Raw genomic sequence first — 27978 nt, 5'->3', positions numbered from 1 at the left:
TGTGAGCATCTGTCATTGACAAGGGATTGTTTTTGAATTGAATGAATTTATTTATGAATCTTCAAAGTGGACAAGAATCAACCCATTGAAAGTAACTGATAAAAAATGAAACATACAACATTTTGAACTATGAGAAATTCTTAGTGATCAAATCATACAAATATAAACAGTAAGTAAAACCAAGTAAGAAGACATTTAAATCAAAGCTTTTGGTTCTACTTATGATTGTAATACAATGTAATGTATGATATAGAAATGTGCTACATGAAATACATTTGAATAGAAGGTACAGTAGCCGTTATGTATATGGACCACATTACACATTACAGAAACATTATAATGCACAGTAATACACAGGTAACACAGCATAACTAATAACAGCATTCTTGCCAGGTTAGCAAATTGTATCATTGAAGCAATACTATGCAGTTTAGAGAATCATACAGTACAGGGTGTGAAGCCAGGCTGTGTGATAGAAAAGAGAAAAGCTAGTTTTCAATAATGTAATGTGATGCATATATTCAGCTGTTTATGTATCACATACATTCTACATTTAACTTTGGATTAAGTATGGGTAAGTGTATCCAAATGACTACCCCGTGTGTTTGAAAATGGTTACTTTGTGAGAACAGTGATTGGTGTAGGCTTTTATATTTGATGAATCATTTATTTCCTGGGAACAACTAAGTGAAAAAGTCTTTGGAAATTGCCTCTACAAAGTTGGGTGCTGACATGAGGATACCAATAGTGCAGAGGATAGTGAAGAGTGAGAAAGCCATGAGACAAAGCCTGTCGATAACGGAGGCGGCGAATTTCCACTCGTTGCACACAGACTCACCCTCGTCTTGGTCGCGGAACCTTTTCGCGATGTAGCGCACCTCATCCAGGATCTTGGCCATCTCTAATTCTAGGCTTCCAACTGGGGTGACCTGACCTGCTGGGATGAGCATCTCGTCCTCGCCTGCCCGTCCAACCAGGCGTCCGCAGAGGACCCCGGAGTCAGACGAGGTGGCAGCAGTGGAGCAGTGAATGCTCTCCAGGCCACGCACGCCGACATAGAGCATGTTGCCATTGGTGCATTGGGAGGCTGAGGTGCTCATGTTGAGGTCTATGCTGGTCAGGCTGCTCCGTCGAGGCTTGTTGTGACAGGCTGAACGCACTCGCTCCTCACCCGGACGCCTCATACGCAGGAACCAGGCACACCAATGCAGGAGGATCACACGGGTCTTTGAGATAAAACGGTGAATGAAAGAGTGGATTAAGGCTGCAATTCACTTTAAATCTGCCATTGAAGAAATAAGAATGAGTGCAGAATATCAGTCTCATTTGTATGGGTTAGACACAGTAATATTTACAGAGATGCTCGATGGCCCGGTGGCGCCAGTGTCCGGCAGCCTCACCTCTGTCAGTGCGCCCCAGGGCAGCTGTGGCTACAATGTAGCTGCCATCACCAGTGTGTGAATGGGTGGATTACTTGTTGTGTAAAGCGCTTTGGGGTCCTTAGGGACTAGTAAAGCGCTATACAAATAGCGCTTTGTCATATTAACTTTTCCCAAATTGACAAATCACAGTAAAAAGTGGACTGAGTACACACTCACTGGCCACTTTATTAGCCACACATTGCTAGTACTGGGTTGGACCCCCTTTTCATCTTCAAAACGTACATATCTAATGAACTGTGAGTATATAAAACATGCAGGTGTTCACTCCACTAATGTTGTTGCATTCTTTGGCTCCATACCTTTTCATTAGGTTATTACCAGTTGCTCCAAATAAATTGGGAAACTGAATGAAATGTAAATAAAACAGGATGATGCAACAATTTGGAAATCATCTAAACCCTATATGTATTTTGACAATAGTACAAAGATAACTTATCAAATGTTAAAAATGAAAAATTGTAGTTTCTTTTGAAAACTCTGCCCATACAAGCAACAAGTTTTTAAATGTGGATTCACTGTTTACCACCGTGTTGCATCACCTGTTCTTTGAAGCGCTTGAGAACTGAGGAGCCCATTAGTGCAGTTTTGAGAGCTAAATGTTTTCCTATTCTTGCTTCATATAAGATTCCAGCTGAACTCCTCTGGGCTTTATTTTTCACATTTTTCATTTCATAGTGCAGATAATGCAATATTTTCACCATGTGACAAATCCTGAGTGCAAGCAGGTTATTGTAGATTGCTGAATAAAGTCATCTGGATGGCAGCATATGTGGAATTTATATATTGTTCAGCACTAGCATGGCCTTTATAGATGATTACTGTGAATTTGTATCCAATTATGTTACTAATCTGTTTCTTAGTAACCTTAATTTTGAACTGTTAGAGATTATTCTGTTCCTCTTTCCCAGGTTTCTGAAATATCTTTCAAATTACATACATTACTTACACTACATACACTTATGTTATATTTGTTACATATATTATATTTGATATAGTTTTAGCCCTTATGAATTCGCATATATATGTTTAATCAGTGTCATATTTGCTATATCTAGCATTTGTTTTTCAATTCATTACTTAAAAATGTGCATTTTATTTAGGTTTGTCAACAGTTTGTTTTTAATGTATTCCATATTTTTGCGTGTGTCTATAATGAAACGACATAAATAATAATGCCAGTAAAATTCACGAAAAAGTTATTACTGTTTGAGAAAACACTCACCCATTTTGGCATCTTGCCTCCATCAGGGTCGTGGTGATGATATTGCAGGACCAGAACTGTAGCAATCACTGAGAGACCGACAATGACCATTGTAGTGGCAAAATATTCGGCTGCATAAAAAAGAAATGCAGGCGGCAATCAGAATGGATCAGAAAGAAGTACTGTGTAGTAAAAAACAATGAGAAAACTAGATGATAACATCAAGGTTATGCATACAAGAAGAAAGGCCGGGCCGATCATTAAGGACAGCAAATATGTCTTCATCCCTTGAGCATTACTGCTCACTTATGTGCCTGAAGAAGTGCTTTCATTCCACTGATTCAAACAGACTGACTCAGATCCCTAAACCAAAATGAAATCTAAATACTGGGTAGCTGCTTGAATTTGGCTACACTGTGATATAAGGAAATCCCTGATGAAAAATGACTACAGAAAATTTCACCCTTTGCTTCTCTCTGATAGTAGTTGACATCCATAGGAACTGCTTTTAACTTTGGCCTGGCTTACCTATTAAAGGCACAGAGTCTGAGGTGGCAGGCATAATCTCTGCAACTAGCAGCATAAAGACAGTCAGAGAGAGCAGGACCGTAATACCTGGGGAGGAAACCAAATCTCAGTTATCAGCTGACAACAAAACGTAGTTCAACAAAAGTATTCACACACGTATGTTTTTGATCTTTCAATCAGCTACAAATCACCATAAGCTGGATGTTATGTCACAAACAGACACAAAGACCCTCTAATATTATAGCAATAAATACTGTTGCAGACGTATTAAACATTAAAATGACTGTTTTATCGTTTTCAGGTGTTTGCAGTTGCTTTGTACCCAGATTTATTCTATTATTCACATTTTGTTCCTATTTCGCACAAAGCCATTCAATTTATTCCATGAATTTGTGCCACCTTATACTCTTTTAGTCTGCTAATTCTGCTTTGTTTTAAAGTTTATTCTACTCCACAGCAACTGGTTAATTCACAGTAGTCAAATGTGAAAAATTGAAACATATAATCTCTGTAAATCAAAATTCGGGAGTGATCAAACCTCACTGTGTCACAAGATGACCTGAAAAGGTAAAAGCAAGAGCAACACGTATCTTTAGCTATGGGGAGACAAATTTTCACTTCACCACTGGCTCTAATGACTAACTTCACAACTTCCCCCATGCATGCCCATGTGCGTTTGATACCTCTGAAAAACACTTTAAAAGCGGCTTGAGTTTGTCATAACTGCTACTTTAGTCCTTTCTTTGGATCAGGGAAGAATATTTAAATCTGAGAAGGACTGAGGAGAGTATTAATGTTCTTCAACATCTTCAAAAGTTATTTTTTGAATTTCTTAGATAGGGAAAAAGACCAGGCCAGTGACACAGGAATGAGGATCAAATAAGTAGCAGCCAGATGCCGTTAATGTACTTGATTAATCTATTGTTAACAAGTGTGAGCTCATCTATAAAACAGAGGTTTTGGTAGTTTGCTGGTCTGGAGCCTTCAGGTGTTTTAGGTATCTCAGGTGTGTTTGGTGTGGCTGTGGTTTAGCAGGTAGAGCGTGTCATCTACTAATTGGAAGGTTAGTGGTTTTTCCAGCCTGCACCCTTGGACGAGATACTGACCCCAAGCTGCTCTCTGATGCATCTGTCAACGTAGAAATATGTGTGAATGTTAGATAGAAAGCACTTACGTGGAAAACTGTATGAACGGGTGAATGAGCCAAGTTGTATAAAGTTGTGTTCAGGTAGGCTAAAAAAGCGCTGTATAAGAACCAGTCCATTTAACACAAACTTATGTGTGGACAGCCCAGCAAACTCATCCCAGGGTCAGACCATGCAGTACTCAGAGAAACTGCAAAAAACCAAGAGCTACATCACACACACTACAAGCCTCAGTTACTGTGTTAAATATGACAAATAGGAAAAGAATGAACAAGTATAGGTGGCTTGGAAGGATAACTAGGAGAAAGTCTCTTCTTTCTATATGGCAGCACAGCTTCAGGTTTCAAAGTTTCTGAACAAACTACAAGACTTCTGGAACAATGTCCTTTAAACAGATGACACCAAAGTGGAAACTGACCATAGTGCCATCTACGGTGAAAAACAAACACAGCATATTGACGCAAACACCTCATTTCAACTGTCAAGCACTGTGTTTTTTGCAGCCACAGGACCTGGGCACACTATCGACCATATATTCCTCTATGTACAAGTATTCTAGAGTCAAGCACAGTGATGTGAGGCCATCAGTTCAGCAGCCCAAACTGGGTCATGCAATGAATCGTGGGTTGTGCTCTCTTCTTTGCATAACTACATACACAATAATCTTTCTTAAAAATGTCATACTGTAGTTTAAATAGCATAATATCAAACAGTTAGCTATTCAAACATTCAAAAAATAACTAGTTTCATTTTATTTGGCTATTTTGTTGTTTTTCTTTAAATTTTCATCTTACCATTAAATGCACTATAATGTTCCTGTTGATCCATTTATAATATCACAAATCACACTTCTTATGGCAGCTCAATTTAACTGAAATTAAACCAGGTAATAAATGCTGGCATTAAAACACATTTCTCACTCTGTGTTCGCCATTCTTAAAAATGCTGACGTTGAGTTGGGTAACTAGATATACTGATTTCATTTACAGTGGTTTTTATGACATAGTCAGCACACACATAGATTGAGAAGAAGCTATGAGACATTGAAGTGATATAAATTTTTTCATACTATCATAGAAACTTATATCTTCACACACCCAATCCTCATTTCTCTTTCCTCTATAAGCTTTGAAAACATAAAAAGCAACATACAGATGAAAATGCACACAGTGAGCCCACACATTAGGCATCATTTGGTTAATGAAGGAATCCAGCTGCAACACAGGACTCTAATCATTTGAAAAAGGCAGAAACTACATAAATTAATAGCCTCTACTGAAACATGCAGTACACACACCTCAGATACTGTCTATATAAAGCATTTATAATGAATGAATGAAACACTCAGGCAACTCTGACAACTGCGATAAGATTAAAGGTTTTCAAAGGTCTTCTGACAATTCTGTTCGTCAATCTGTGGTTATAATTAGGTCACTTCATAAAGCCACGGAGCAATAGGATTGCTGGAAAGCCATTGGTTTTCATAAAACCACTGATTACCCAAGAGAATATGGGTAAGCAGTGGTTTTGAAGTTGTCTAAGATGGAGAAAAATTAAAGAATAATGAAAGAAGGTTTGACTGCGTGTCAAAACTACTTGGGCTGCAAATGATGTAACCTGGTTATGATCTCATTAATTCTTGGCCATTTTGCTTCATTTTTCATATCATAGTTATCACAAAGATCACAGTCACGTTAGCATAAGGTCGTTTACAAAATGATCAAACTTTCTGTAGCATGGGGGTTTAGGAACATTTGATTTTTTTTACAATAATTGTGACATTGAAGCTTCTTGGAAGGACTTGCAAAAGAACAAAATTGAAAATGTTTTAACAGAATTACCGTTGTAACCTGAGGATGGAACACATCATCGAGAAAAGTCAGTGTTCAGAAATAGGTTGGTGGATGTGCAGAAACAATACTGGGGTCACTCAGGACCTAAACAGAACACCTAAACTCTAAAGTCTAACTGAAAAAGATGCCACGGCAATTGAAGTATCAAAGGTGAAACAATGTCTGAAAGGTACACTCTAAGTAGCAGAGGTGCAGACATGCCTCTGAAACCCCAATTTAAATTGATAACGTCTTATGGTTCTGGCAACAAACGCATATTACAGACGGCTGCTTTAGAGTCACGCAGGATATAAATCTGGAATATTGCACCACAGCAAAATTAGCTGCCCAGATGAGCTCATCAGAAGAGAATGGATCTCGATTTCATCTTGAAAAAAAAAATGAAGCTAATGGAATTTTAGTTTAGTGTTCGGTGATACGACAGCTTAAAAATAATGTAGCGTATGGCTTGATTGGCACAAGGATTTCTGCACTAACAAAATGCATTCCAACTGAGAGTGATATCCCAAATCAATTCATATTAAAAAGGAGTCTATATCAGTAGCTTTGCTAGAGTTGTAATTTGAGTGGAATAACAACATTGGCAAGCTCACAATGACAATGCTGATACAGTGAGTTTAAACATATACAGGGTTTATTGTTCTCAATGTGAATTGATGCTCTGGGTTATTATTGTATTCGACTCTATTACAATTAAGGTTATGTCTTCAACTCATAGTAACTTTGCTTGGTAGCTCAGAAACTTAAAGTTTTAATTTTCTCAGCGTGGCGGAGAAAATATTTTATCTTTTCACTAATTGCAAAAGCACTACTGCAATTAGTGACATTCTGAAATGTGCAACTTGGAAGTTCCTGGTTTCTAAACTATCTGCATTTTTAATTCAGAGCCACATCTTTAGGTAGATTGTGTCTAAAAAAAGTAGAACCACATTTGGCGCTAGCTATGTGTTCACAGAGTGCGATTAAAGCTTTCAATATTGGTTAACAGACTTATCAGTATGGTTGTGATACTGAGGTGATATGCATTAACTTGCTACTTAAAGAACATATTGCAGACAAAGAGTTTTGGAGTAATTTTAAAATAATGGCATCACATTGTTTCCCCAACTTTATTATTTAATACTAACCTCACGATTGTCTTTAGCACATATAGCAGCTGAGAAAACAGTGGTAAGAAGTCAAGAAATGTCTTCGCTGTAAACTGTCCACTTAGTTAATATGTTGTTTTTCTGTGGTTGCTCTAAAATTCTGCCACCAGTGCTATCCTTCGGCCTCCTAGCAAATGCACCTTTGGTATAAATTTGAAAATCCTAGTTGACATCTTTCTGAGTTCCTGTGTTCAAAAGATTTTAAAAAACAACAACTTGACCTTCTATCTTGAGGTGAAGGTATAAGATTCAATGAGATTCAAACTCATCTGAGATTTTTAGTAGATGTACCATTTGTATCAATTTGAAAATCTCACATACCCTCATTCCTGAGTTATTGCATTGACAAAATACCCAAATAGCTTTTCAGGCTGAGGGGTGAAAAGCACAAGGAAATGGATCTGACTGTGTGTCAGGTATCCAACAATATAACCAAAAATGCATGGTGGTTTCAGTAATGTGAGCACAGTAAAGGGACTTTCACATAGTCTTTGTCGCTTGTGGTTTGTTGCTAGTGGACATTCCAGGCTCCGGTTACCTAGGTAACCCTGTAATGTAGGTAACTGTGGTAGTTGCTTAAATCACTCATCTGAGGGTTGAGAAAAGATGGGACACACCTTTTTCTACTATCAGAAATTTATTTTGCCTGGTGTTGCCTGAAGTAGCTGGATGTAATTCAATTTTTATGACCTCTGGTTGCCACGTACCTGCTAGTTTCTTAATATGTGGACTCCCATTAACGTATCATGGCCATCCATTGCTTGCTAACTTTTGATGGGTTTCCATCTATAATGCAGGTTCTTAACTTTGCAATTGAAGTCTTGAGATTACAGTTCTTACAAACTGGTGTTACAAAAAATTGCTGTCAAACTGAACTTTTTTTTTTTTTTTGAATGAAGCTGGTTTTACCCAGGGAGATTTTCTCTCCAGAGTCAGCAGGCAGGAGGAAGACAAGCAGGGCCAGAGTAGAGATCAGGACGCATGGGATGAGAAGATTGAGGCCATAGTAGAGCGTCCGTCTGCGCATCACCACGGTGAAGGTGACGTCAGGGTACGGTTCCTCACAACAGCCGTAGAAATGCTCATTCCTTTGTCCTGGAACCTCTGATTCAAAACAAGGCACACATTTACTGTGGTCCGACGGGTTACAGAAAGTTGGAGAGAAAGATTAGAGCAAAATATTTTCAATGATTTTACTGACAACCTTACTTACCAACAAGATCCCACTCTCCGTTGGCAATGTAATTGCTGATATCTGCATCCATCACCTTTAAGTCCAGAGACCAACCCCCGTATGTCCAGGAACCAAACTTCAGGTCACATCTTTGGACATCAAACGGGAACCAACGCACATCGATGTGGCAGGTGCTCTTGAAAATCCCTGTTGTGGTGAGAAACACTGAAAGATGCCGAAAGACTTGCTTTCATACATATTGTACTTCACCTGTAGATAGAAACGGACACATGAATATTCCAAGCTTAGTTAGAGAGCACACTCGATTACTCTGGTATATAGGAAGCAGAGAGAAAATGAAAAATGAAAAAGAGAGGCAGCAAAGAGTTTTACTCTGAGGAGATGTGAAGTCAAAGTGCCATCCATCTGAGAAAGAGTACAAAATCCAATATGACAATGCGATGAAAGTGGAGGGTGATTCTTCAGGACAGGCAGCCACCAAACTATTTTCATCCATATTTAAGAAATATAGAAGACACTGGCAGTAAACAATGCCTCTGCTAGCGGCATTAAGGTGGCAAACGTGAATATGAAATGAATATAGACAATACTGAAGAATGAGTCCGATTTACTGTAATGAACCTCAGTCACAAAGACAAATGTCTGGAAATTCAAATGATTTGTCCAATCTGCATACAGTTTTATCCACATAATGCAGTTGTGTTCAACTCAAGCATGAAATGATTATTTGGTACCAATAAGGCATCCAATGAGGAATCATTTGGAGAAAAGTTGAGAGGCAATTTTCTTGAGACAGAAGTAATCAATCCAGAATAAATCTAGTGATCAAGCTGTATTGATTAAAGATGCTAAGGGAAAGCCAGCCAGCACTTTTGCTGGGTAAGGAAAAAGGGGAAGAGCTTGGCAGGGAGAGCAGTAATCACCAGCTATGACAGGAAGGCACTCTGTTTCAGTGTGCTCCCTTGAATCCATGCTTATACTGCATATGTAGAGTGATCAGCCATGTCATTGAAACCACAGGTGATGTAAATAATTACACTATTATTTTTAGCCATTTTTTTTAGCCAGTTACACTGTGTCACTTCACATCATATTTTCCTTTGTCTAAAGAAAGCAACGAAAGCTTGTAGCTTGTGACTTTTTGGTGACTTCTTCCCCTGATGGGCATAGGGGCTGACCTCCACTCGTGGGTACAGAGGGACACCTTGTCATACTTTTGTTATTTAGGTTTTTATCTTTATTTGTGGTTCTCTTTTGATATTTATTGTGTGTAAATGGTTGTACAGTGCTATATAAAGAAACTTTACTTTCTTACTTACCCTATGATGGGTCAGCGATAACCTTTGCAATATTTAAGCAGTCGGTTTTAACTTTATGATTGGTAGGCGTGTGTGTGCATATGCACTGATGGTTTTAGAGAGAGATTTATATATATAAAAACATAAGGCCCGTGGGCAAGAATCAGCCCAGCAAAAACTCCAATCCGTCCCACAGTATGGCTTTGGAAAATGTGAAAGAGGACGTAAATTTCAACTTTTAAACTGCATTTTCACAAGTTCGACAGCTTTTCCTACGGATAAAGACCTCCCTCATGGACATTCATACTACACCAGAGCAATTAAATGAGACATTTCTTTCTTTTACAACAGCAGCATGTCTTTATCGTGTAGAAAAACTGAGACAAACTGGTGAAATTGCATTTTTTTTTCTTATGTTAAGATATCTCATTGAATTAGAATTAGAATTAGAATTAGAATTAGAATTCAACTTTATTGTCATTGCACATGCACAGGTACAGGGCAACGAAATGCAGTTTGCATCCATCCAGAAGTGCTTTAGTGATATAGATATATTACAATATATATTAGCAATAATATAGATATGTGAGTATATTACAGAAATGGGTCTATTATGGTATGTTATAATGTACACGGTATGAAGTATGTTGTGAATATTCTATAACTATAAGTATGTACAGGCTGTAGTGAGTACAAGCTATGTACAGGATATGAACAGGATATAAATATGAAAAACTATACAGAATATGAAATGAAATAAATAACTTTACAGAATCTGGGATATACAGCTATACAGAAATGGGAACTATGCAAGTTGTAAACAGTTGTAGGATTAAAGATTATCGAATGTACAGAATGATTATTTACACAGAGCTATACAGTAGTGCAGTTAAGATAAGTGAGGGTGTGGATAGTTTCTACAGAGGCTATATAAAGTGCTAGTGGTTGTGAGTGGTGGTTCAGTCCATGTTATTATTGTGTTTGAGGGTACAGTTGTCCATTGTGGGTGTGTGTATGTTCAGTCCATGAGTTTAACGTGGGTCAGATGTCAGGAGGCAGAGTTCAGGAGTCTGACAGCTGTGGGGAAGAAGCTGTTCCGGTACCTGGTGGTCTTAGTCCAGAGGCTCCTGTGGCGCCTCCCAGAGGGCAGGAGGGTGAAGAGTCCATGTGATGGGTGACTGGGGTCTTTGAGGATTTTCCCAGCCCTTTTCAGACACCGCTTCCTGTAGATGTCTTTTATGGCAGGAAGTGGTGCTCCGGCGATGCGCTGGGCAGTTTTCACGACCCTCTGCAACGCCTTCCGGTCCGAGGCAGAGCAGTTCCCGTACCAGACTGTTATACAGTTGGTCAGGATGCTCTCGATGGTGCAGCGATAGAAGTTCACCAGGATGTCTGAGGACAGGTGGTTCTTCCTCAGAGTCCTCAAGAAGAAGAGGCGCTGGTGAGCCTTCTTGACCAGCTTGGAGCAGTTGGTCGTCCAGGTGAGATCCTCGGAGATGTGGACTCCCAGGAACTTGAAGCTGCTCACACGCTCCACAGCCGTCCCCTTAATGTGGATGGGTGGATGTGGGTCAGCATTCCTCCTGTAGTCCACGATGAGCTCCTTGGTCTTCTCGGTGTTAAGCAGCAGGTTGTTTCTGTCGCACCACTCAGCCAGACGATCCACCTCCTCCCTGTAGGCGGCCTCATCGTTGTCACTGATGAGGCCAATCACCGTGGTGTCATCTGCAAACTTAATGATGGTGTTGGAACCATCAGCAGGTCTGCAGTCGTGGGTGAAGAGGGAGTAGAGGAAAGGGCTCATCACACAGCCTTGTGGTACACCGGTGTTCATTGTGATGGTAGATGAGCAGCGGTTATCCAGCCGGACATGTTGGGGGCGGTTGGTCAGGAAGTCCAGTAACCATTTGCAGATGAGGGAACTGATACCCAGGTCTGTCAGTTTCCTGATGAGTTGTGAGGGGTGGATTGTATTGAATGCTGAACTGAAGTCTATAAACAGCATTCTGGCATAGGTGTTGTTGTTGTCCAGGTGTGAGAGGACAGAGTGCATTGCGATGGAGACTGCATCCTCTGTGCTCCTGTTCCGGCGGTATGCGAATTGGTGGGGGTCCAGGGTGGGGGGGAGACAGGATTTGAAGTGTGCTAGGACCAGTCGCTCTAAGCACTTAGTGATGATGGGGGTGAGTGCTACTGGGCGGTAATCATTGAGGCAAGATGGGTTGGAGTTTTTGGGTATCGGGACGATGGAGGTGGATTTGAAGCAGGCCGGTACCACAGCGTGGGCCAAGGACAGATTGAATATGTCTGTGAGCACTCCTGCAAGCTCCCCAGAACACGCTCTGAGAACACGCCCGGGGATGCCATCAGGGCCTGCAGCCTTGTGGACATTGATCCTGCTCAGCACCGCTCCTACATCGGTGGGGGAGAGAGTCATAGGTTGGTGGTCTGGCGTCATGTCTGCTTTGGTTGTGGTTGTGGGGTTCCCTCGCTCATGTATATATCTTTCTACGTAGCACTCATAATTCTTATTCTCATGTATATATCTCATGTATATCTCTTTCTACATAGCACTTTAATTCTTATTGTTTGCACTGAAGCACCGCAGCAATTTCCTAATGTTGTAAACCTCAACATCTGGCAATAAACCCATTCTGATTCTGATTCTGATTCTGATTCAAAACGAGCATAAAAGTTGTTGAGCTCGTTGAGGAAGGAGACATCAGAGGATGCGGGGGAGGGTTTGGTGGTCCTGTAGTCTGTGATGGTCTGGAGTCCTTGCCACATGCGTCGGGGGTTGGAGTTGGAGAAGTGTTCTTCTACCTTCTTTTTGTAATGCTGTTTGGCTTTTTTGATGCCCTTCTTTAGATTAGCCCTGGCTGTACTGTAGGCGTGTGCATCTCCTGACCTAAAGGCAGTGTTGCGGGCCTTCAGGAGGAGACGAACATCCCGGTTCATCCAAGGCTTCTGGTTGGGGTACATGGTGATCCGTTTCTGGGTGGTGACACTGTCTGTGGTTTTGGAGATGTAATCCAGTACAGATGAGGCGTACTGGTCCAGGTCTGTGTGGGTGAACATATTCCAGTCTGTGTTTTTAAATCTGTCCTGGAGCACTGCGTCTGTCCCCTCTGGCCACACTTTAATTGTCCTCACAGCAGGTTTCACACGTTGGATGAGTGGTGAATACCGAGGTGTGAGGAACAGGGAGAGATGGTCCGATTGTCCAATGTGGGGGAGGGGTGTGGCTTTGTAGGCTCCAGCCAGGTTGGAATACACATGGTCTAAAGTCTTGTCTCCTCTGGTGTGGCAGGAGACATGTTGGTGGAATCTGGGGAGGACTGTCTTTAAGTTGGTATAAATATGTAGTTACATTTCTGTACATTGACAGGATGTCTGGGCCACATAAGATTAGTATGTGACCTGCAATGTAAATTGAGTTTAACATGCCTAATATATAGCATCAAAATGTGAATGGTGTCTCAGAACCAGGTGGATTTGGAAAAAAAAAAGTCATTCTGCTCTAAGAAAAACATTAGAAGATGACACTTTCTTTGCAAGAATGAGATGAAAAGAGTAATAACACAGTTAAACATGTGACCAGACTTGCTAAATGAAAAACCACATTTTTATGCTAGCCTAAGTCGAGAGCTCCTGGCTCATATTTCATACTTAGCAATACTAATCTTCTCATGTAACACGTCATAGAAAAGACAAAAAAAAAAAAAAGAAGAAGAAGAAGAAGCTAAAAACCTAACATATTAAAATACATCTGTGGGGCATTAAGTTCAGGAAATCAATTCAAAGCTGCAGCTTATGAGAGCTCATTAGCATCTGCTATCCCCAAGTCATAGTTTGTCATGTTACTGCACAATGGTAAGAATCTGCTCGGTATAATAATAATAATAATAATAATAATAACAGGTTTGTTTCAGTTCATAACCAACTAAAACCTCTTTTTGTAGAAAATAATTCAACTTAAAGTAATTTATGAATCAAAGACAGTCATCCACTCTCTCAGATTTTATTGTGAATACTGCAAAAATAATTTGAGTTCATTACAAAGCCAATATGAAAAAATAATGAGACTTCTTGTTCTTTATGTCAAATAATGATATACTATCATAATTATTATGTACAAGTATTCCAAAAGCCCTCCAGGGTTAAAATTTCATATATTTGCAAAGCCACACCAGACCCACATTTGTTCACTGCTCTGAATTATTAAAGTCGGGTACTTGTCGCTACAGAGAGAAGTGACGAGTACCTCTACAGTAATACTCATGGGGGTGTAGATGCACATTAATGGCAGCGAGTCGCTGTCCTCTGAGGACGAGTGTAAAGCAGATGTATTTTGATAATTAAAGAATAATGAAACATTTTCAAAGGTTTGGATTTTAGTCACACAAACAACAAATATAGCACGGGTATTTTCTTTTTTAGCATCATATAAAATGTCAGTTAATTTTTGCCATTACATGTAGGTTTTTAGTCACAAAAGACTCTTCAAGTCTTGAAATGTGATCGAGTGGTTATCTGCAGCCTCTAAACATTGGCCTGTTCTGTTCTGTAACTGTGTTTGACAAAAGGTTTTATTAGGACATCATTCTTACTACCTGTGTTTATACAGGGAGTGCAGAATTATTAGGCAAATGAGTATTTTGTCCACATCATCCTCTTCATGCATGTTGTCTTACTCCAAGCTGTATAGGCTCGAAAGCCTACTACCAATTAAGCATATTAGGTGATGTGCATCTCTGTAATGAGAAGGGGTGTGGTCTAATGACATCAACACCCTATATCAGGTGTGCATAATTATTAGGCAACGTCCTTTCCTTTGGCAAAATGGGTCAAAAGAAGGACTTGACAGGCTCAGAAAAGTCAAAAATAGTGAGATATCTTGCAGAGGGATGCAGCAGTCTCAAAATTGCAAAGCTTCTGAAGCGTGATCATTGAACAATCAAGCGTTTCATTCAAAATAGTCAACAGGGTCGCAAGAAGCGTGTGGAAAAACCAAGGCGCAAAATAACTGCCCATGAACTGAGAAAAGTCAAGCGTGCAGCTGCCAAGATGCCACTTGCCACCAGTTTGGCCATATTTCAGAGCTGCAACATCACTGGAGTGCCCAAAAGCACAAGGTGTGCAATACTCAGAGACATGGCCAAGGTAAGAAAGGCTGAAAGACGACCACCACTGAACAAGACACACAAGCTGAAACGTCAAGACTGGGCCAAGAAATATCTCAAGACTGATTTTTCTAAGGTTTTATGGACTGATGAAATGAGAGTGAGTCTTGATGGGCCCGTGGCTGGATTGGTAAAGGGCAGAGAGCTCCAGTCCAACTCAGACGCCAGCAAGGTGGAGGTGAAGTACTGGTTTGGGCTGGTATTATCAAAGATGAGCTTGTGGGGCCTTTTCGGGTTGAGGATGGAGTCAAGCTCAACTCCCAGTCCTACTGCCAGTTTCTGGAAGACACCTTCTTCAAGCAGTGGTACAGGAAGAAGTCTGCATCCTTCAAGAAAAACATGATTTTCATGCAGGACAATGCTCCATCACACGCGTCCAAGTACTCCACAGCGTGGCTGGCAAGAAAGGGTATAAAAGAAGAAAAACTAATGACATGGCCTCCTTGTTCACCTGATCTGAACCCCATTGAGAACCTGTGGTCCATCATCAAATGTGAGATTTACAAGGAGGGAAAACAGTACACCTCTCTGAACAGTGTCTGGAAGGCTGTGGTTGCTGCTGCACGCAATGTTGATGGTGAACAGATCAAAACACTGACAGAATCCATGGATGGCAGGCTTTTGAGTGTCCTTGCAAAGAAAGGTGGCTATATTGGTCGCTGATTTGTTTTTGTTTTGTTTTTGAATGTCAGAAATGTATATTTGTGAATGTGGAGATGTTATATTGGTTTCACTGGTAAAAATAAATAATTGAAATGGGTATATATTTGTTTTTTGTTAAGTTGTCTAATAATTATGCACAGTAATAGTCACCTGCACACACAGATATCCCCCTAAAATAGCTAAAACTAAAAACAAACTAAAAACTACTTCCAAAAACATTCAGCTTTGATATTAATGAGTTTTTTGGGTTCATTGAGAACATGGTTGTTGTTCAATAATAAAATTATTCCTCAGAAATACAACTTGCCTAATAATTCTGCACTCCCTGTATACAACACATTATGTGTGTTGCATTTATGTTTAAACTGCACCCACAGGAGGCTTATGTAACATGATGCATCATTCTAATACACACTTCACTGAAGACTCGCACAGGGAAATGTTTTTTTGTTTTTTTGGATGATATGTAGAGCCTATGGACCACTTTGTGCTTACTCTACTGCTGTATAGAAAGCATTACCCACACATGAGCCGGGACAGAGGTAAAACACTTGGACTGGATCTAGAGTAAGGTGTAACAATTAATGCTTTAACATACAGATGAATGGGTCAGAAGATTCAGGAGCCATGTATTTATTTTAAATGTACCCAGCTAATGTCTGCTCCTGACAGGACAGGCCACCTCTGTGGGTTGTTTCCACATATCATTTGTTATCGTTTTTGTTTTCATATTTCATACAGTAAGTGTTGCTGCTCCACATCGAAAGGAGCCAGCTGAGGTGGTTCGGGCATCTGACAAGGATGCCCCCTGGGCGCCTCCTGGGTGAGGTGTTCCAGGCATGTCCCACCGGGAGGAGGCCCCGGGGCAGACCCAGGACACGCTGGAGAGATTATATCTCTCGGCTGGCCTGGGAACGCCTTGGTGTTCCCCCAGATATGCTGGAGGAGGTGGCTGGGGAGAGGGAGGTCTGGGCCTCTTTGCTTAGGCTGCTGCCCCCGCGACCCGGTCTCGGATAAAGCGGATGAAGATGGATGGATGGATGGAAGTGTTGCTGCGAAGGTAAAAATGTCTTTTTCCCCAGTCAATATGTGTCAGTGACTAAGATATGGCTTTTACCTGGAGGTAGGTAGGAACAGGTGCCCGAGGAGTTGACCAAAATGTTGGTACGGAACGTAGCATCGAACCTTTCGTCCGCACTGTAGACAACATGGAACAATTCCAGCATTTAATGTTGAGTTATTTGCCACCAGTATTATTTCAGTGGAAGTTACCAAGCGAGAAGGGGCAGTTGTGGTAGGAATATATAAATAATTCTCTAAGTCATTATTTCTGCAGATACACAACAAACAAGGAGTCACATCTCATGCAAACCTTCCCAGGAGATGAGTATTTAGTTGTTACCCTGCTACCCACAATGCACTCCACCTAAATAAATTCCCAAAGGCTGGGGCACGGTTGAGCTAAAGTTGAATAAAGAAAATGACATTCATATGAAGTACAATGCTCTCTCTCTCTTATTAGCTGCCAGGGGAGTAAGGTACCTTTAATGTATTTTGTTCAGATGTTCTAGAGATTGATTAATGGTGATCGCTATAGCTTTATTTCATTTGGGACATATAATGAAATGCTCTTCCTACCATTTCTATACAATTTTATTAATTTGTCTAAATGATTTATTGCAAAGTGCTTTTCTAGCTTTTTACTTAAAGTGCACAGCTCCCCTATCCTTGAAGTGTAATATCCCAGCCGTGTAACCAACCTACCAATAAGATAAGAAGATAAAGTTAAAATCTTTTATTTGCCATTTGTACACATACACTGGGTGTGGGTACTCAGGAAATCTTGTGCAGAGCTTAGAGCCAGAGGGGAAAAAATAAAGATAAGAAAGAAAGAATATGTCAAATAATTTCAAGTATAAAACAGTAGTTTCTGTATTGCACTTACACTAAATGACTGTGGCACGGAAAAATATCACACGTTATTAAGATGTATATTGCACAGTAAAATGTGTATTGCACATAAGAATATATGTTACAGTGGATAAAGCCAAAATACACACAAATACTAACTAACTAACTAACTAACTAACTAAAAAATATATTTGTGTGTATTTTAGTTAGCCTTTATTTTGTTTTTGACCTCAGAATGACTGTGACAGCGAAAACTTCAAAAATGGCATTGGACTGCATTTTTATAACAGATGTATTTAAGCTGAGTTTCTCATTGCAAAGAAAAGGGATATAGTTTAATAGCAAAGCCCATCACCTGATCTCAACCCAGCACAGCATGCCTTTCAGTTACTTAAGACAACACTGACATCAGACAGACCCACAACAGCCGGTGGCTGCAGTAAAAATCAGGCAGAGCCTGTCAAGGGAAGGAAATATCAAGTGCTGATGTCTATGTGTTCTGGACTTTAATGACTGTAGAGGATTTTCATCCAGGTATTTAAAACCATCCTGAATTTAAAATGATGTCAGTTTGCCCAATTAATTTTGAGTTTCTGAAAATGGCCATTCATTTAAAAAGCTATAACTCCTAAACAGTTAATGAGACACTCTGTTTTCCTCAATTCAATCGCGTATCATTCGATTTAAAATCAACTGTGTTGGTATACAGAGTTACAATTACAAAAACAAAAAACAGAAAAGGACAATGACCGAGCTGCATGTATCTTTAAATTCTCTGCTTGTCTGTCTCAGCAAGACAGTCATAATAATGCCTGTGGCAGCACGGGGTCTGATGCTTTCCAGAGCTCATGAGCAGAAGCCTGAACACAGTATCTTTTCACATGTTGCCACTTGAATACAGTTATTCTATTCAGGCACTCCCACTCTCTTTGGGAGCTATGTCATAGTAAATAAAACAGTCAGTAGTATACGCTCATTTTACATTCTTATGTGTCCTTGTTTAATAAAATGTCTAAATGTTTGATGGGATATTTGTGCTGGTTGCGCCCAATCAGTTGTAGCCATCTCACTCTGCAGCTGGAAATCTGATGGCGCCAGGGTTACATTTTTAACAGCATACACACACATAGTGAACGTTTAGGTCAAAAAACAGATGACAGCCTGCCAAATACAGCAATGTTCGAACTGTAATTTGGGAGACAACAACATATATAAAGTTGGAGGCTATAATTAAATATACTTGTACTTAATGTCATGGTCCTGGGTCAGTGACCCAGCGTTTGAGTTTATTGTTATTATTTTCTAGTTCACTCTGATTTTGTATTCTGTTAAACAGTCTGGGAACTTCCTGTTTTACTTTGTAGATCCATGTGTGACTTCATTGTGTTCAACTTATGTCTCCCTGTCTCGTCATGTCAATTAGGTTCAGCTGTGCGTCCCTGCTGTGAGTCATTTCCTGATTACTTTGTATAGTGTTTGTCTGCCTGCTCGTCTGCATTTGATGGTGTTTTGTTCATCACTCTGCATCTCTTGTCATGTTTTCAGGGTTGTCTTTAGTTTTCCCAGTGTAGGTTTTGGTAGCTTTTCGTTCCTCATTCCCTGTTTTGCCACTTTGGTCACTTAAATAAACGCTCACTCGCATCATAACCTTTGCCTGCATTTTGGATCCTTTTCTACACAAACACCACACCGTGACACTTAATACCATAAAAATAGGAGGTGTTAAAAATATTACTAGCTATTTATGTTTAATTTAGTAACAAGTTTAAATTTCAAGTTTACTCACAGAACATCCAATAATTACAAAATTTTACAGGTAACTATATTAACATTTTGTTCATACCAAAGATATGCTAAAGATTATACAGTATTCATTGGATTTTGTATCTCCTGTACATCACATCCTTCAAAACGAATATAGTAGAGGATGAGGCACAACAGTTTTCTTTATTCGCCATTTTTAAACCACAAGATATTGTTTACAATATTTGGTCTTTAGTGTATCACAGACAGCGTGACTGCAAACAACCTTGTTTAACCTCTGGAGCACCAAAATCTAAAAATGCATCACATCCCTCTGAGATCCCTGTGCGTTATGTAGAAGAAAATGCATGCACACTAATACTTACTTAGGCTTCTTGGGGAATCTATATTGTAACCAGAAACCCCTTTTAACCATACACGGTAATCTTCCACTAACCTGACGTGCACATCCAGAGAAATGTAACTACTCTTCAGGTCGATGGAGTCTGTAGAGACTGAATTTCATGGAAGCGTACGGGTTAAAAGTAGCTTCCCTCTATGTTGTAAGTTATGATGTAGATTTGCTGCAGAGGTCTAAATCAGGCACAAATCTAACACCATGTACAACTACAGTTTACAACCCAGCAGATCAGTGCCTACCTGTTATACAGCAGAATGTCTGGTTTCCAAATGAGATGGTCAGGAAATCTCACATTGGACACACCTGGATAATCCAATGGATTCCACTGGAGGTAATAGTCAGTCCAGTACTGCAAAATGCAAACACATTTGACACCTTGACTTTCACATTCCACTTACTTATTTTTAATACATTTAAAGGCCTATGGGCTTATTAAGCCTTTTTAGAGGCTCGGGGATTTAACACGGTTTCCTCGTAGCAGTGACAGTTACTATAAAAGCCAAAATAAATGTATGTGACAACATCACAGAGTGACATGGAACAAGAATGAGACTTGATTTCTGTCTGGAAGGTTTTCTGTTCAGAAAAAATGCTGCTAAGCGCATTTGAAATGTCGACATAATTGGAAAACTCAGAGGATGATTACAGTTCCAGCTTGTAGCTGTTGAGACATTTCAACCCAAAATGTCAGAAGATTATTATATTTCAGTTATAATAAGCACAAGTACTGTTTAAAGGGCTCTTAATACCTGCTTTCTGTGATATCAGACCTGGCCTGAGATTTAACGTGGTTATGGTGATGGTGATGGTGCCTTGGCCAGGCTAAAAATATGAGTTTACAGTTGTGTTGGTCTTTACTGCAATGTCTATTATATGTGACTACAGAGGCTGAAAGACTCCAGGATTATGCAGAAGGTGATGCTGTATATGGGTGAGGCAGGCTGTTAAACATTTAAACTAAACTTTGGTACTTAGTGGATACTTGGTTTACACACTGTAGGAGATACAGTGTCTATTCATTTATAGACAGTATATATGTAAATATCAGAATGTATAATTAAAATGGATAAATATGATGAGCTAAATAGCTTAGTAATTAATAAGCATTTGATTCCTTTTACTCCATTTCTAACTGAAAATTGTCAATATTTTTCATCTTGTGAATATGATGGCTTTCATTTATTTCATGTTAATTTTTTTCAAAGGTGCTTCAACAAGCATTTAGCATTTTTATAATATATTTTTAGTTTTTTAAGAAATTTAGACCATTTTTTTTTTATAGATTTTTTAATAAATTTGTGAGAATTTTAAGCTTTCTTCCACTTGTCATTATGAGGTATGGTGTGTAGAATTGTGAGGTGAAAAATGAATCTGATCCATTTTGGAAAAAGGCTGTAACATGAAAACATGTGGAACAAGTGAAGCGGCGTGCATAGTAATGTTAGAAGTTTATGCCTTTGCTTTATCATTCATATGCATCTGGCTCTTATCTGTGCACACGTGGTTTTACATCTTTAGTTTATTTGATTGTCTGCCTGGAACTGCAGGAACAGCAGGAACTGCAAAACAAAACCGAGTCTGTACTAAATCTGACCCTAACTAAGTGGAACTAAGCGGTCAAATTAATTAATGTTCATTCCCTTTTCAGATAAAACATATTTTGCACTAGAAAAATGCGCCTGAATTTTGGAATATCCTTTCCTTTAATGGCAGCATATAGTTTAAGTAGTATGAATTCCAGATGTTTCTGAAAAATCTGATAATCTAAAGCCAAACTGTGGGTTACACAGCCCTGGGTTCAAATGTAACGGGACAAAACAATATAAGGCACAAGAATGACTTTTGTATTACAGATTATTTTCTTAAAACACACTGTGAAGTGTGGAGTAAGTGCATATGAGAGCATGAGGGTGGGAATGGATGTTTGTATATGTGTGTGCCTGTATGTCTGTGTCTATATGTCAGGTTGGGTGTCAGGCGCCACCTCTCTGGGGACATCTCAGGCCCTCCAAGGTTTGGAGGCCTATCTCCACCCACCACCACTTCCCCTGCCAGTGGCGGACTCCCTCAGGTGTCGGTGCGTTGGTGGTTCTTTGTGTCTGGGGATGGGCGTCCAGGTACACACCGGCTCACTCCTTGGCGGCCGCTTATCGGGGCCTGGAGCCTGGGGCTCGCTCGGACCACTTCGGAGGTGGGGTGCCCCCGGCCTCTTGGCCTGGGGCTCGGTCACTCTGGCACAGCTGGCTGCCGGCGGAGCTCACGGGCACATCACTGCAACCCCCCCTGGCTTCTGCTCCGCGGCTGCTGAGTGAGCCCTCATCTGGGACTCTCCTCAGCTCTTTCCGGGACAGTGGCGCGGCTGCCCCTCTGTTGGTCTTCCTTGGTCTCTTGTGTTCTGGGGGCCTCTGGATGTCTGGAGTTTTGATCTCCTCCATACCTGCTTCATGCCCTGGAGGACGGGGCTGTGGCCCCCCCACACCCTCTAGCAGATCATCACATGAAGGAACCTTTTAAAAAAACAAGCGCGTCCATGCTCACAGGTGTACACACGGGTGATCACACCCACAAACTACACCCTTTTTGGCTCCTACCTCAAAGCACACTGTGTTCTGTTGATCTTATGTGCTGCACAATAATGTTTAATATTTAGTATTTACTGTCATATTCCCATATATCATTGTGATGTTGTTTATTCTATTACTCTTGTTCTCTTCTGCTTGTTTTCTTTTTTCTTTCTCAACAGGTGACCCAGGTGATTGATATATGCATTTTTTTTCTTTTTTTTCTCTGCCCGTTCTGTTGGTTTTTGTTTTTTGCCCTTCTCCCCCGTCCCTCTTCTCAGCGGTTTCTCCGTCCTTCTTTCTTTCTCCCCTTCTTTCCTCCAGTCAAGTCTGTCCCGTATTCAGCAAGTGAAAATAAAATAAACAATAAAAGGTGAATCAAATGGACCATTATGGGAAGGCTGGGATGGTCAATTTGGTAAAGTAAATCCGTTGGGCATCTTTCTTTGCCTTTAGACAATAATTCTGATGCAAAAGAGCCAAACGGGACAGGCAAAAAAAAAAAACACACTGTGAATGGCATCTATCCCTGAGGATAAATGAAGGTACTGATTACACATAATGTTTAAAATGAAGCTCCAGAATTTCTTTTAAAATATAAATATGAATAGAAAGGTGAATATTTCACTGAATACAAAACTCCAACTCCAGGTCCACAGCCGTGGTGATATGTATGAACACATACTGTAAAGACACTTCTCTTGATTACATGGCTTTCATAAGGAGTTTTCTAATCCAATCTATAATTCACTTTTAATTAACTCAAAGTGCCATGTTCAAGTTCCCAGTATAATGAACCATAAAGGTCAGTTAATGATAAAGGCAAAGGAAAACAAACTGAGGAAGGATATAATTGCCTGTGCATCTCACATGGTGATTTTGGAAAATGGCATTTCCACAGCCAGGGAACCCTCTTTAATTTGCATCACTGTTTAACAAGAAACTTTCCACCTACTTTTTAATCTTTACAACAAGTCTTTCATTCATTTAACATCTACAAAACTTGCTGATCTATTATTTCATTTGAAAAATAACTGGCCTTAAAATGACCAGACGTAACTCTACTCTCCGTTTTGTGCTTTATTAGTATGTGTAAACGACTATGCAAATTTGTCCATGTCTCATGCCAACTTCTGCCTGCAGGCTTAAATGCAGCCCTGTGTCTTAAGACAGCTGGTATTACATGAAACACAGCACTGCACAAGAGTATGAGGGCATAATCGTGCTTAATAATCAAAATACTTGTGTATCGAAGAGGTCATCCAGTTTGTTGGGCATTGTAAGATTTATAGTACAATTACCCAGTGGCACTGATGGAGGGCACTAGATAGGTCGATCACATTTAATGTTTCAACATGTAATCTTAAAGAATCCTTCTCAGTATTTCAAAGTCGTATATGTAGCAATGTATACATCTTGTATGCATCTTTATGGCATTTTCCTTTTTTCCCCTTTTACTTTTCTCAAAACCTACGCAAGTAAAATAATCCAACAGATGCTGGATTGATGCTAAAACAAAGTACACTGTGGATGCTGTCGGCGCGATCATGTGCCGAAGAGCTAAAATGAATTTTGCAGGGAGCAGAAGGAGAGAGAGTGAACAAAACTCCCGCTGCGATGCCCCAGAATGATTTAAAACAGACCAAACAGCCTTGGTTCAGCCTTAGTAGAGCTGCTGACGATGCAGCAACAGGGATCTATTGTCACTGTATGGACAAGCTGTAATAAAGCATCTGCGTTAATACACTTCATCTCACTGCATGAAGGACAAAGTGCTGTACTGCCCATGAGGAAGACGAATAGAAAGTCTGGGTAGCACTATGCGTGAGTTACACAATTCATTTCATCACATGCTCACAATATGATAAATCTCTTTGTGGTACATGTTTGCATAAACTAAATACCAGATTAAATGCCAAAAGTAAAGGTACAATGTAACACTTAGGGTGAAAATGGTCTTAGAGTTAACTGAGAGGATTTATATAAAACAGATGGCTCTATGATTAAAATGCATGATGTGTGTAAGTGCGGCCGTAAAGCTTCGCAACTCAGCTTTTCTGTGACTTTACATAAATTATACTTACCAGCTGTAGCCAAATGTTGGTTGTTAAAACCTGGTTCTTCTCATCCTGTTAGAAAAACAGAATTATTCATGTTTGTAATTAAGTACATTTATTTTACTTTTTTCTTTTTGATTTTTTTTAAATGAAGTGTATGCTTCATAAATGGGAAATCACACTACTAGAAATGTACAGATCCACAGAGGCGTCAGTTTTTAAACCTTTTATAATGCCTCACTCACACTAGAGAAAACAATGTTTGTAGACTGTGGCAAAATCAAAACTGCTGCATCAGTATGCACTAAACTTGGGAGCTTGCTGTTTTTGGAATAGTGGCTTCAATGATGGGGATCAGGTCTGTCATCTTTAAATATATGAAAATTGCTTACATAACCATGCATGACTTATCACTTTACTGGCATGTACAGTATATGTAGTAGACTACTATGTAGTATGTATAAACAGCTGTGTTTAATGGGCAATCATTTACGCACCACATCCATTATTTGCATGAGGGTGAGGCCGAAGGAAACAATGAGACTCTGAGAGTCATTCTGGACTGGTCTCACTAGTGGGTTGTATCCATTCATCAGGTCACTGTACAGTCTGCGCTGGTTTGGCCCTTGATGAGAAACTACAGAAAAAAAGAGAAACAGGTAACCAGGACTCCAACGAACAATTAATAAGTAAAATAAATTATAATTATAAGCAAGAAAGACATTGTTAGTCACATCAAATCATTCCTTAACTTCCAGCAGCCATATTGCAAAACAATTCACTATGCAGTATTTTACATCGTAGAATATGAAGTGTGAACAGTTATTTTTTTAGATGTTACTAAAACCTGAGTAAAAACAGTGATATTTCTAATATGCTGAAGTTCAGACAGCGACGCTAATTTATATCAAACATCAAGTACACACTTCTTTGCGTATTGTGCAAACTGAAATAAGGATCCCGTGCAATGTGAAATGCACAAAAGTCATGTTCATTTATTAAACATTATAAACTCTAATGTGGCTGACAAAAAAGAAGTAAATAAATAAAAACATGACCTACAGCCTGTCTGTAGCTTTCTTTTCTACTTTACACACTGAGTTGCCTCCACCCTACACACACGCGCACACAACTGTAATGAGAAAGAGCCCCACCAAGTAACACTGCTACACTGTACCTTCACATGCAAGAAGAAGAAGAACGTCTGCACTGATCTACGGGACAATCCATCCAACAGCTGTTGACATCTTCTAGTCTGGACTGGTGTGACAAGACTGACACACAACCACTGCCCTTAGATACGCAATGCTGCCGTGGCTCAAATGATCAATAAAACAATTTATTTGAAGTGAAGTTTACATATATTTGTGGATGAGACTGAGACAGCTAATTGAATTTAACTCAGCCTCTCCACTCTCCTGCAGCCTTTTACATCTTCCCCTTTTGCAGCCACTCACTACTACTCCACTTCTGTTCTGGGTCAGTCTCACTGCGTGGTGCTGATCCACCTCCTGCTTCATTCAAGTTGTAAATCTCGCACTTTAGAATAATTTTGCAATTGATTTAATGCATCTAAAGTTGGTGTTGGAGTTATCAACATTACCTGGGGTGGTGAAACAAATGCAGCCCAGACATGGCAATCTTTCAAATGCCATATTTGGACATGATTCATCTCCCAATCTCAAATCAGACCCGTCCCTCATTTTAACACACTCTTAGTTCCTCTCCTGAGTTATGGAGCGTTTTTGGCAGCATTTCTTCACTTCACTAATGGCCCAGTTTTCCTAAACCTCCTATGAGAAGCACATTATCCTGATGGATTGGCACAGAGCATACTGTCTATCTGCATATCCCTATTCCTCTGTTCTCTGTTGCATCCACTTCTTTCATTAAAAAAAAGGTTAGCTGAAAGCTTGTCTTTGTCCATATCCCAAGTGGATATCCCCCCACTCCTGATCTCACCGTAATCAAATTTCAATGCAAGGTGACATTAATGTGTTGTATTGTCCACATACTGTTATACACCCCAGTACCATGCTGTCCGAAAAACCACAGTGGGTCCACGAGAAATGAGCTTGGAGCCATAAAAGGGAGAAGGAAAGTCTCTCAACCTCTTAATCAAATTTATCAGCCTTAGTAATATCAAAGGGCTGGACAGGGCCTATAAGTACTCCACACATGCCCTGACATTTATATGTGCATGCACCGTATGCACACACACCAACAACACTTGCTTCGCTCTCAAAGAAACCTTCATTAACCCCTGCCTGTAAAGTGCAGACCAAAGAGCCCCAGTCAGTGATTATTATTAAATGAATTGCCTCAATTAAAATATTCAGACTCAGATCAGATTTGAGTAAAACCGATGAGAAGCAGTATTCAATTAAAATAAAACATAAAGCATTGAAGATTTTGCACGGTTTGCTTATTAGAAGGACCAGAGCCAGGATGGCAATATCTTGTGAAAGAAAAAAGACTGTTATTCTGTTTTGTTTTTTTAAACATAGAAGCATCTGTCCAGTCACTGTTTGCCCCAATCTCTTTATCACTCATAAACCACAATATTAGAAATGCCGTGATCTTGCAGCTCTTTTTATTCATTTTGCATAATATTTTTTCTAGTTACATCACGAGAAACCACACAGTTCAACAGCAAAAGAAAGTTCAGAGCTGACAGACAAATCAGCCACACGTAACATGTAGTATAAGACATTATAACATGTTTGTTCTCTGCAAGCTGCATATCGGACCTTACTTTAGTATAGTAATATTACGTCATAGCTTCTGAACCCATGAAAAACACACTTAATATCAAATACTAATAATGATGACTATAACTACAGTCACACCGAATCATTTGCACACACACGCACGCACACACACACGCACACGCACACACACACATACACAACACTTTCATATGATTGCTAAGGCATCTAGACCAAAAGTGTCTGAAACTCAGTGTTTGGCACAACAGGTCTGCAATCTCAGCTAGCAAGGTTGAACGCACATTAACACGTCTCGTTCAATAACACACACACAAAAATTCTATTACTCCTAATCATTTAAACAATAATTGTTATTTTTAACATGCATGGCGCGCGATAGAGTTAATTAGCCAAATGAAATGCATGCAGACATACCTTTCACTGTGCAGGCGGTGACTGCAATAGAAAGCAGAAAATTTACTAAGTCCATGTTGAAACGCGTGAGGAGTGAAAACAGAAAGACTCTTCTGGATGCAGGAACGGGAGCGATAACACTGTGGGGCGGTGTGAGTGTGAGATGAGAGGGAATTCTGCCAATAAATAACTCCTCCTCCCAATGAAGAGCCGCTGTTTGGCAGCCCATTAATGATTTAAGCTGAAGGATCAAAACTTTCTGCCCACAGTAGAATTTTTTATCCTTACCTTTAACATATTTTGTGGTACTCTGTCGTTTTTACAAGTGAACATTTTTGACTTTCAACACTGTTGACTGGATCTCCGTGTCCCCTTTCTGTTTTTTTGCGCATTGTAAACTACACAAATGACTAAATAGGCTACACTAAATCTATTGAGTTTATATAATTTATATTTCGTTTAAATATATTGTGGTTTTATATCAACCCACACTACCTCTTGCGTAAC

General features: G+C 39.8%; 1 protein-coding gene across 2 annotated transcripts; it reads right to left on the bottom strand.

Annotated features, from left to right (window-relative positions):
* Positions 1-87: 87 nt before the first annotated feature.
* Positions 88-27700, bottom strand: chrna7a (cholinergic receptor, nicotinic, alpha 7a (neuronal)). 2 transcript variants are annotated; one of them, XM_086292929.1, is made up of 10 exons: positions 27493-27700; positions 24847-24986; positions 24377-24421; positions 19971-20080; positions 16774-16853; positions 8531-8698; positions 8227-8421; positions 3172-3258; positions 2665-2774; positions 88-1226 (listed from the first exon to the last, which is right to left on the bottom strand). In XM_086292929.1, the coding sequence occupies exons 1-10, from the start codon at positions 27698-27700 to the stop codon at positions 684-686; spliced, it is 1686 nt and encodes a 561-aa protein (XP_086149055.1). In that variant the 3' UTR covers positions 88-683. The 2 variants fall into 2 exon arrangements, with proteins under 2 accessions (XP_086149055.1, XP_086149064.1); XM_086292938.1 differs by lacking the exon at positions 27493-27700 and adding an exon at positions 25527-25615.
* Positions 27701-27978: the final 278 nt, after the last annotated feature.

This window comes from Aulonocara sp. 'chitande type north' Nkhata Bay, linkage group LG1 (genome assembly GCF_057382095.1).
Source record: "Aulonocara sp. 'chitande type north' Nkhata Bay isolate Kocher_YH1m ecotype deep benthic linkage group LG1, A_spYH_male_GT1.1, whole genome shotgun sequence".
Taxonomy (NCBI): domain Eukaryota; kingdom Metazoa; phylum Chordata; class Actinopteri; order Cichliformes; family Cichlidae; genus Aulonocara; species Aulonocara sp. 'chitande type north' Nkhata Bay.
The sequence above is the reverse complement of the archived record's forward strand: the minus strand, read 5'-3'. Positions and strand labels throughout refer to the sequence as shown.